We start from the raw sequence: 11,007 nt of genomic DNA on the forward strand, positions 1-11,007 counted from the left end.
ATTAAAACAATGACTTGCATTTTCCAGTATAGCGGTAGTATAGAAGTGCTCCATCCAAATTCTATCACTTCCATCGTTACAGCACCTAGCTTTCTTCGAACCGAACTACTGCAACCTTATACCTCCATTACTCGCCCTCCACCTTACCAGTTTCATCAAATAACAGCCCTACGCCTATCGAAATACATTGATATAATTAATTCCAGAGTGGCGGTAGTATTAACGTCCTCCATCCAAGTTCTATCACTGCCATCGTTACAGCGTGTAGCGCTGCTCCGCACGCCCGCGTCCGCTCGGCCGCTGTGCGCGCTCGCGACTGATCCCAACGCGGTGCAGTTGCTGGCTGCGCCGGCGCACCGGAAAGGATCGTTGCAATTGTTGGTATGTTTGTGAATATAATATAAATTATTTTGTTTCAGCATCAATTTGAGCAAAATTAGATAGGATTGTTGAAGATATTTATTCTATAGAACTTATATAATTTGTTCTGTAGAACACAGACTATGAAAGATAGGTAACACAAATTAACAATCATTAAAAGATTCTAGTTTGAAATCAATCAATTTATTTTTGTGTGAAAAAAGCACAATTTAAATAATTTATGTGAAGATGTTGATATTAAATGAATTTTCATATTTTATTCGTCAAGTAATCGCGGTAAATGAGACATGACATGCGATATTCTTGCATTCACCATCAAAGAGTGGACTCTTTGATAATGTCTTTATTTTTTCTATACATTGTGAGTTCATAAGTTACCTTAAGTTCTATATACATTGAAAATTTTGTCCATTAGGATGTATCGCGGGCTGTCAAAGGTGCTCAGTCAAGTTCCCCCGCGGTAGTGGGTTGCCATCAAACGGACCTCGTGTGCATCAGCCTATCGGCTAACGGGGCGAAACTGGCAACCGCCTCTGAGCGGGGAACCATCATACGGCTGTGGGATACTAGTACTAAGCAAATGATTCACGAACTGCGGCGGGGTTCGGACTATGCGGATGTTTATTGGTAGGCGAACTTTTTGAATTTACTAAAATGCCCAAATCTGCGAATTTTGATTTATCTATAGTCAGCAATTGTGCAGTATCGAAACTGTCAGTCTATTTTATAAATGGATTGTTATCTACTTTATGTTCATTTCTATTTCTAATATACCTACATTAATCTATCTAAATGCATCATATAACATCGTAAGAATATCGGCATGTCCAGAAATAAAGTTCCACGACATGTAACAACTGCAAACTCACACGTGGATAATGGCCTAAAGCCTCATAGAAAGCCTGCTTCTCTGCGGTGGGAACAAATATCGGCTGATGATGATGGCGATTGTTATGTTTATGACATAGCGAGCCACTGAGCTGGTGGTTCGCCTCATGGTAAACGATCACCACTGCCCATGAACATTCAGCAGATGTAGTTTCTGCGAATGCGCTGTTAAGAAGTAAATTTAAGGAAAGGATTGAGGAGTGGAAAGAAGAAATGAATTGGGAAGAATGAGGAAAAGAAAACGGTCCTTCGGTTCCCCCACTCACCGTACAAAACACAGTAGCATGCCACTATTTCACGCCGGTCCTCTGGGTGTGTACTTCCCCGGTGCGATCTGGCCAAATTCGTGCCGAAGCGTGTTCGGCTCCATACAAAAGATGATGACAATGATGATCATGATGATCATTAAAAGATCTCTGCATATCGGTTCCCAGTATAAACTTCAACTGGTCGGGCTCGCTGGTGTGCTGCGTGTCGGACAAGGGCACGCTGCACGTGTGGGCGGCGCGCGGGCGGTTCGCGCGCGTGTGCGCCGCGCCCGCCGCGCCGCCGCTGCGCGCGCTCTGCGCCTTCGCGGACGACACCAGCGCGCTCGGTACGCCACCCCACTTAACCAACCCGTGCCTTTCTTTATAGACTAGCTATACTGCTATAGCTGCGCCCCGCGGTTTCAACCCCGTAAGTCTGTATCCCGTGGGAACATCGGGATAAAAAGCCTATGTGTTATTCCACTTGTCCAGCTATCTACGCAATCGGTTGAGTAGTTTTTTCGTGAAAGAGTAATAAACATACGCATATACATAATATATCCATCCTCACAAACTTTCACATTTATAATATTAGCAAGATGATGACGCGGTTAGCGGGATGCACAGTATAAATACTATAAAACATTCGAAACAGCTTACTTACAAACGTACGAAGCGGAGTATTTAGTTATTTTAGATTTAAAAAATGCCACCAATGTATTGCGGATATGGATGTTTTAGCTCGGTTTTATCTAACACTAAAATTAAGACTGGTTTGGGTATCACGTTGACGGTTTGTGTTGATAACTGAAACGTGCCTCAATGCACTTCCCACGCTGATGCCTACGCGTTATTTTAAAATGTTTCATAGAGGTGCATACGTTTCGGCTGTCAACACCAACGTGACTCTAAAACGCATATGCACTTGCATTGGTGGTCAATTTAATTTCTTAAAATTATATCAAGCTTAGTAACTAACCCTCATAGGAGGCCTGTGTCCCAGCCGTGGGAACATATATGGGCTGATTATGATGATGTCAAGCTTAATAATTATTGATGATTAAATCTTTTTTACAGTGATATGTGAAGATGGAACTTTTCACAAATTTACGTTCTCTGCAGAAGGCAACTGCCATCGTAGTGATTTTGAATACTTCTTACAGGTAAATAAAATCTTTAATTTACAAATGAAACAAGATTTCAACAAAAATGACATTTGATATTGTTGTTTTTTTCAGGTGGGAGATGATGATGAATTTCTTCATTGATATACGGACTGTGGTATTAAATTCGATGGACCTAAATGTATTATTTTAACATATAAATCAGTGTACAAATTGATAGACAAAAATGTGAACCAACAGTTTAATATTTATTTCGTTATGAAAAGTGACACCTTTTTTAACATTAGTACAAAATTAAAGTGATCACAAAATAGCCTATGTTGGTGATATTTTTAACACAAAAGACACAAAATAACATTGATAACAATTGATTTAGAGTGCAATACCTAGAAGACAAAGAAAAATCTGAAATATAGCGGTGTTTCTTTTTAGTTAAAATATATATAATAGATAATTTTTATTTTTACTAATTTTCGCTATTTCTTTTTAAAGCAAAATAGTAACACTTCATTAATTATAACACAATGCAAAACCTTTACCTACATGACTTTAAATTTTTTTAAGTTATTTATAATTATAACAAATTCAATTCGAACTAACCAACTTTTAAGATGTAATTTCGCTTTTTATATTTAAACTTCGGACAGATAATTTATTTTTGGAGTTTACAACATTTTGGCGCGTCCAATATTATTTTTATTATTTAAGACCAAATTCTTGGTACAAATATGTCGGCCATTTGCATTTTTAATAATAAGTCATGGCCTTTACTTAACCATTGTTTTTGTCTTTAATTATAAAGGACTTCTATAATTTTATGTATCATCTTTTAATTTATTTCAATATTAACACTTTCAAATACACGTATATTCGTAGTGCATTTGTACGAGAATTTATATTTACATAAATTTATAACAATATAACGCGCAATGTATATAATTATTTTAATTATTCGTAATGCGTCATATTCTAATCATAGCTTTTTCTAACTTCTTAAATAAATATTTTAGAGTTTTATATTTAATCATTATTATCGTTCTGCATAGCCTTACGAAGCCAGAGTGATGATGAAATCGCTCAATATATAAGTGATATACCAAATTGCATATGTAATAAAAAGCAACGAATTATTTACGCGATTATGAGTGGTCGATATTAGAAAACGTGTGATGACATATAGCAGTCTATGTTAATTTTAAGTTTATAACCATATAATATTACTTAAATTAATAGTTGAATTGAACTGAGAATAGATGATATCCACATTATTCTGTATGCAACGTATTGTAAAGTTGTATACATATTTGTAAATAATTAACCACATGTTACTAGGTTTACGATATAGAGATATGAATAATATATAATGTGATCGCTTGTTAAAGTTACGTATTATAGGATGTATGGAACACTCCATTCGCAATATTGAGTGTTTTAAACATCATGTCATTTTAAGGGTTAATGTTTGGCTAAATGAGCACACTTATGTAAATATATTAGGTTTATTTTTTTATAAAATTGTGACGATGACAAACTCCACTGTTTTGTATAGAAATTCTAGGGTGTGGAGGTGTGTTCTCAATAGGGTATTTGCAATTTTCACAATAAAAGATTCCTTTTGTATCATTTGTTTTATTGCTTTGCTCCTAATAAATAAAGCAACTTTTTGATACAATACAATATGGGGAATACCACTTCCCATAAACGGAAGCTAACATCTGCTGCATAACTAGCAGTCATGGGTCTTTCCTTTTAGTTCTCATCCCTGTAGGATTTTCAGGATAAAAACTATGTCCCTTGTCAGCTGTCAATATATATATATATAAAACAAAATTCATCTAAATGGTTTCAGTGGTTAAAGTGTAAAGAAATTTATGATATTTGTAGGTATGTTTCACATCACATGCATATTTCACCAAACATTCAGGAAACTAATAGATTTTGGATATACAAAACTTTAAATGATTTTACTTGGTTGTTAAATGTTCTGATACATTAATGTTTCGTTTAATTTACATGTAAATTCTGGATGACAAATGCACAATCAATCTATATATACACAACATATCACCTCGCATATGTGTACATAACTATGTACAAATTAAATTTCATTATAAAAATAAGTAAACAACTGCTATTTTAATTAAAATCTATATTTCCTAACATTATCAACAAAATATTTACAAGCTAACAATTTACAAGCATCACTCATTTTGGGGTTTCTTCCTATCAAATGGATCTGTCCACACTTTCATATCTGTAAACAACATTGAGATTATTTTCTACATGCAGGTTTATTCACTTATACTTCATAACTTTTATGCCTCCTTATAATTTTGTTCATATAACTATTACTCATAATTATATTAAACAAAATTTTTTATCAAATTGTCATAACTAGATTACAGCTTTATAATAAAAAGAGAAAGTGAAGATCCATTAACCCAGTAAAAAGTTATGAGGTCAGAAATATATTCAAAATGATAATCTACTCCTTATTTTGAGGTCGGTTGAAAATAATTCCTAATTCTTGTACATACTACAGTGTAGTTACTAGTTACAGAACATGCTTTGAAGAATTCTACAAGATTAAATATAGGTATTATTGCTATGTTACTCACTTCCAGGTTGTATTTCTTCTTGTTTAATATTTTTCCGTGTTACTTTCTGGATTTCCTCTAAAATAAATAGACACATATGATTTAAATACAGTATAAACTGTTCAGCAAATTCTAATATGTTTTCAAATGTTTTCTCCATATCCCTAATTACATTTACTATTCATTGTTCTGTGTATATTGTTTATAACATTTTGAATAAGAGTGAGATCTTACTATATTTTGAAGAGTCCATCATAGGGCTTACAGCGATGGGATATAGAGTCAGCCCTATAAGACCCACAAGACCACCGATTAATGTTGCAAAACGCCATCTTTTGTTAAACACCATTACAAGTATATATATTTTTATTATTTAAATGTTTATTTTTAATTGTTATATCTCTAGTATTAAAACTATTTAGGTTATATGCTTATTTATATTTTATATAGCAAGTGACAGCCAATGTCAGATTGATATGTCAAAAATATAATGTTGACGTTGTAGTTTTAACGTAACAGCCTTTTATGAAAATAGGGTTCGTTCTATCCTACCTATTGAGACATTGAAAGCTTTAGTATTTTATATATAAATAGAATTTTAATGATGTTGTAATGCAACACTAAGCTAATTACCTAATTGCAAATAGGAAGTGGAGTTCTAGTCAAGTTTAATTTCATGCTTTGACGCGAATAAGCAATAATCCTTAATATATTCCTTCTAAGTATCCCTGCATTTATTATTTTTATATGTGTATCCCAAATTGGCGTTTTAAAAGAAATATTTTTCTTTTATGTAAATAATCTAAATTCTAAAAGATACAACGTCGCATTGTTTTAGAAACGTTTCTTTTTAAGTTCTAGGGAAGGAAAACACACCTATCATCCTATTTTTATTATGACATAATCATTAGCCCACCGCTGAGACAAAAGCCTCCTATGAGGGTTTGCCATAATCCACCACGCTGGCCAAGTGCGTATTGGCAGATGTCACGTCATGTCGTCGAACTTTTGGTTCATGGATGTATCGGTTTCCGCGCGATGGTTTCCTTCTAATGTTATCCAAATGCCCAGATAAAATAAAAACTTAATATATATATATATATATATATATATATATATATATATATATATTTTTTTTTTTTTTTTTTTGTACGCTCTGAGGTTCTCACCACTGAGCATCCCTGCTTTTATTTATTATGACTTTTAGTGTTTTTGTTTATAAAATCGTGGACGGTTACTCTTGCCATGGTACGGTTAAATTACATAGCCGCCAGACAATTCAAATGACGCGCACGGCGAGATGGATTTTTTGGTTCTTTATAAATTTGTAGCTATGATAGCTATATATGACGCATTTTTATGCTATAAAATCATACAACAAACAAGAAAATATATGAAATCTGATTTCTTGACCGAAAAAAGACTAAATTAACATGAAATAAAACTGCGATTTATTTAATTACTCAACTGTTTATTTTTTTCGTATATCTAAAATATGTACATTTTGGTAATACTTACCTGCATAAGTACCTAAAGTTAATCATTTTAACAAGCGCCAGTAATTAACGGAAGGAGCGATAATATTATCTTTTGGACCTCTTAAAATACCATTTCCATTTATTTCTAAATCGTTTAGTAGCTAGCTACTTTGTTTCACATAGAACTTCATTATTAAATAAATGATGTGAAATTTCTGTTAAAATAAATTTAAATTTGACACTAAATTTTTTATAGGTTAAATCAACTATTTACATATGTAAATATTATGAATATTTTAGAATGCAAGGATCGTCTACGTTATAATAACCACTTGATCTTTTACATCGAAAATATATCATCGTGATATCCTCAAATCAAATTTTGTGAGCCTCATATTATTTTCGAGTGTAAAAATACTAATCACTCACGTCTATGATGACGGATTCTTATGAGAATGTTGTTAGAAAACACACTAGATATTTATTATACTAATTTCTATACTGTATCATGATTTTATCAACATTGAATATAGTAAACAAGTTTATAGTTCAACTTCAGTAAATAATGAGTCACTGGTCATTATCAATTCATGATTCACATTGGGCAAAATAACATAAATAACAATTAATTAATCTAGCAACAACTTTACGTAATTCTTAAATCTGGAGCATACTCTGACAACGACAGAATTTAAATGCAGGAATAATTAAAATAATAATGTGAGCTTTTTCATGTCCCTTTTTTATCATGTAAGGCTCACGGCCGTGTTCATAAAACTATTTATATTAAATCGTTTACAATTGGTAATCCTATATCAATGTCGTTTATCAAATTTGAATCACTAGTCCCTTCTTCAAGCAATTCTAAAAGCTTAGCATATACTAGGGTGGGTGCATCGATAGCCCAAAGAAAGTCGATGTGATTGAACTCTTTCAGTGGTACTATATAGTGCTCTATGGGATTAGGTAACTGTACGTATAAATTGGTAACGTCTACATCACTGGCGAGCCAATCGTTCTCAGAACTTAATAGAGCTATTGGTAGAGTTATTTTGTGTATAGGATACTGCGGAGGTGAAATATTTCCATACTGCCTAAAATTTCCTTCGGGCCCATAATCAAATTGCTGAAATCTTCCTGCGTTTTTAATCTCTTGTGCATAATGAACTAAGGTTTTTGTTGAAGCGCCAGCAGGAACATGACTTAACATGATAGGCAGAAGAGTCTTATTAAATTGCCGTTGATCGTGACCACAAAGGACGAACATAGAGTTTTCACAAATAGCCTCCTCGAATTTATTTATTTCACATGCGTGTTTTGACAGCCACCTCAGCACAGCATTTTGTGGTAAGAATTCATTAGCTCCAAGTAGTTTGAGAAGGTATTCCAAATTATTGCTATACTTTGCTAAAAGTCTTATGGGACTCTCTATATGTGTCATATAAGCGACTGGAGCCAATGCGAAACCCGCTCTCAAAACTTTATTATAATGGGTTTTAGTAGATAACATAGCAAATAATATTGTTGTACCCATAGAGTGCCCTATGTAATTTATTTTAGAATCCCACCCTTTTTTCTCCATAATGTAATCGATAACCGCTGGCAAATCATGTTGACTGACTTCATGAAATGTGAAATTCCAGAATTCGAATGTATCAGAGTTTAAAGATACATGAGCTCTTGAATACGTATTGCCCCTAACGTTCGCCAACCAAACATCGTAGCCCGCTTCGGATAAAATGTATGCCAAACCTTTTTGCGGCCCAGGAATGATCCAATCTGCCGAACTGCCAAGTAGACCGTGGTGGAGTAACACAGTTTTTCGTGGGCTCGTTTTAGTTGTCGAATTTTTGGAATGAGGTATGCGGTGCACTGTTAGTATGTAACCGTCGCTGGTAACAATTGTATGCGATTCAGAAGTATATCCATGGGACGCTATGAGTTGCGGCGTTGTCATGTGTATACTGGGATCATTGTCGTTGCAGTCATATTGTATACTTTCCGGCGCGATAACATCGAAAAGCTTCTTATCCTGCGCTTGAGCATCTTCAACGTAATCATTGAATTTACGTTTCATCCGTTCCGGCCGTTCTGTGATATCTTCCTCCGTCTGATTATTCGGGGTGAGATAAGACACTATTGGGTTTTTAACATTATCGACGTAGAATTGTTTGATACTCCGCCCCTTAGAACGCACGTAATCTGTTATTTGTGTTGTCTTATTTGTAAACGTAGTCACTAAGTTTTGTGGTAACCAATCAGTGTATCGACTTTGGCTGCATTGTATTAAGATGAAAAATGTAAACAATACAATATAGAGCTTCATGTTTACGTCGATGCGCACACGCATGCGGCGTCGGAACAACTGAAGTGGTAAATGAAGCGTAATTGTTATTTATCTGACTTGCAGGTCAAGGAGAAGTGACTAATTTGTTGATATTACTGGATACAAGATTGACATGTGATACAGTTTTTGATATTAATAATAAAGGAAATGCAACGCAACAAAATGAAGAAAACTAGCACAAAATATGTGCATATAATTATCAAATTTTTTTAGCTAAACCCATATAAAAAACAAGTTTTTAAAATTTATATAAATAAGTAATTACTAAATAAGTAAGCACTAAAATACCAAAAGTAAAGTATAAACGTGTGAAGTTAGATTTAAAAGACAATAAAAGCTAATTATTACTGAGATGTTTTTCTATTGTGATGCAAAAAACTAACTCTGCATTATGAAAGATGTTTATGGAAATTTTTCAAAATAATACATTTCTACTTAAAGATTACGTAGTTTTTATGTTCATGATACGGATATTTGGAATTGAAAGATTATATTACATTGTTTGTGATATTTTATTGTGTATTAAAAATTAAAATAAGAGCTTGATATCTTGACATAACTGATCAAAGTCTTCTAACTTCCATTTGCATAGTTCCGTTTCCAAGCTTTTGATATCAATATTTTCATAATCTTCATTACCTAAAAATAATTATTTTTTACGTAAATAAAAAAGTCAATGACACTTAAAAACCGAATAAATTATTTTAAATATAAAAGTGATTAAATATTACCCTATAAAACCAAGGCAAGAATGATTAATTTTTGCTACTAATTATAAAGACTATTTTTTATTATTATATTAGGTAGTTTAAATCAAAAGTACTGTTCTTTCTTTAATTTTAAACTGTACGTCTCTTAAAATGGTAAAATATTTTAAATAAATAACCTTAGACAGACTAGCTTAAGGGTTAAGGGCGAAACAATATTTAAATAAGATATGCAATAATCGATAAGTAAACAGTTTAAATATGTTGCTTAACTTTGGATTAATAGGGTCGCGTATTAAAACTGATCTACTTGCTCTTACTGAATTCTATATCGAAAAACTGTACATATGTTAGACTTGGTTTTCAAATTAAATAATCACCTATATAATCCAACTTATCCACCAAACAGTATTGTAATGATTGATAAAGAAATATATGCTAATAATAAATATACTACGCAATAAATAAAGAAATATATTTGAAGAACTTGTGTATAACAGAATTATACTATTAAAAAATATTTATACTAAAATATTGTCAAGTGCACATAGAACATTGAATAGAATAGATTATCGTAGCCAAGGACGATGTAAAGCATAATTGAGAATTATTTATGTATTCTTGCATTAATGAATGCAACTAGTGTAGTAATTGAAATGTATTTTCGCCATTGCATTCGCACATATACATTTTATGTAATTTCTTGCACTCTTTAGTACATGAGGTAGAAAATAAAATCCACCAATTGCGTATTATAAATAAATTTCATCGAAAAGGAAAGATATGGAGCAGAGGCATTTTTTATTATATATATACAATAAGTGTCTGGAGTCTGGACCTAGCCATATATATTTTTTTGCCAATCTGAACGAAAAATCGTTTAATAGTAATATAATATTGTGGTACCCTTTCCATCTCTATAGTCCAGGATCCATCGCCCATTTTTGCACTTGATTACTATCAAGCTAATAATCCGTGAGTAGCTTTATTTTGATGAGACGCCCAATAATTTCCGGTACGAAACTTTCGATTGTGGTAGCTAACAGAGGTAGCAAGGATAAAATATGTTGATTTGATGATTCTCAAATATTTATTACTAACTGAATTTTTTTTTGTTAAATCTCAAGACAATTATCTAAATTATTCGAAAAAACGTTACGCCGTGTGGTGCCGGTTTAGAATAGCACCACCCCATCTCTACCTGTGGGTGTCGTAAAAGGCGACTAAGGGTTCCTAC

The 11,007-nt window shown here is 33.0% G+C and overlaps 4 protein-coding genes across 5 annotated transcripts in view; 1 reads left to right on the forward strand and 3 right to left on the reverse strand.

Annotated features, from left to right (window-relative positions):
- Positions 1 to 2,862, forward strand: part of LOC119837364 (WD repeat domain phosphoinositide-interacting protein 4-like) — an 8,939-nt gene extending 6,077 nt beyond the window's left edge. Inside the window, exons 4-8 of the mRNA XM_038362928.1 lie at positions 207 to 381; positions 797 to 1,008; positions 1,704 to 1,864; positions 2,595 to 2,680; positions 2,756 to 2,862. Of these exons, the coding sequence (XP_038218856.1) occupies positions 207 to 381; positions 797 to 1,008; positions 1,704 to 1,864; positions 2,595 to 2,680; positions 2,756 to 2,785 (664 nt within the window). The 3' untranslated portion in view covers positions 2,786 to 2,862. The remainder of the gene's footprint in view (positions 1 to 206; positions 382 to 796; positions 1,009 to 1,703; positions 1,865 to 2,594; positions 2,681 to 2,755) is intronic.
- Positions 2,863 to 4,770: 1,908 nt separating this feature from the next.
- Positions 4,771 to 5,706, reverse strand: LOC119837366 (small integral membrane protein 20). Its single transcript, XM_038362929.1, has 3 exons — positions 5,473 to 5,706; positions 5,260 to 5,316; positions 4,771 to 4,895 (listed from the first exon to the last, which is right to left on the reverse strand). The coding sequence occupies exons 1-3, from the start codon at positions 5,585 to 5,587 to the stop codon at positions 4,843 to 4,845; spliced, it is 225 nt and encodes a 74-aa protein (XP_038218857.1). The 5' UTR covers positions 5,588 to 5,706; the 3' UTR covers positions 4,771 to 4,842.
- Positions 5,707 to 6,708: 1,002 nt separating this feature from the next.
- Positions 6,709 to 9,094, reverse strand: LOC119837476 (gastric triacylglycerol lipase-like). The gene has a single exon (XM_038363069.1). It carries the CDS (start codon positions 9,064 to 9,066, stop codon positions 7,498 to 7,500), a length of 1,569 nt encoding a protein of 522 aa, XP_038218997.1. The 5' UTR covers positions 9,067 to 9,094; the 3' UTR covers positions 6,709 to 7,497.
- A 462-nt stretch (positions 9,095 to 9,556) lies between these two features.
- Positions 9,557 to 11,007, reverse strand: part of LOC119837479 (GDP-D-glucose phosphorylase 1) — a 5,150-nt gene continuing 3,699 nt past the window's right edge. For both annotated transcript variants that reach the window (XM_038363072.1, XM_038363073.1), the window contains exon 6: positions 9,557 to 9,702. In XM_038363072.1, coding sequence (XP_038219000.1) covers positions 9,593 to 9,702 — 110 coding nt within the window. In that variant the 3' untranslated portion in view covers positions 9,557 to 9,592. The remainder of the gene's footprint in view (positions 9,703 to 11,007) is intronic.

Source organism: Zerene cesonia, chromosome 27, assembly GCF_012273895.1.
Source record: "Zerene cesonia ecotype Mississippi chromosome 27, Zerene_cesonia_1.1, whole genome shotgun sequence".
Classification (NCBI taxonomy): domain Eukaryota; kingdom Metazoa; phylum Arthropoda; class Insecta; order Lepidoptera; family Pieridae; genus Zerene; species Zerene cesonia.

What these genes read in the sequence shown, in the direction of transcription:
- LOC119837476 (XM_038363069.1), bottom strand. Translation starts at nt 9,066, where the DNA reads ATGCGTGTGCGCATCGACGTAAACATGAAGCTCTATATTGTATTGTTT.
- LOC119837366 (XM_038362929.1), bottom strand. Translation starts at nt 5,587, where the DNA reads ATGGTGTTTAACAAAAGATGGCGTTTTGCAACATTAATCGGTGGTCTT. An exon ending in GATGGACTCTTCAAAATATA is followed by an intron (nt 5,317 to 5,472) that starts GTAAGATCTCAC and finishes TATTTATTTTAG; the next exon opens with AGGAAATCCAGAAAGTAACA. An exon ending in AGAAGAAATACAACCTGGAA is followed by an intron (nt 4,896 to 5,259) that starts GTGAGTAACATA and finishes TGTTGTTTACAG; the next exon opens with ATATGAAAGTGTGGACAGAT.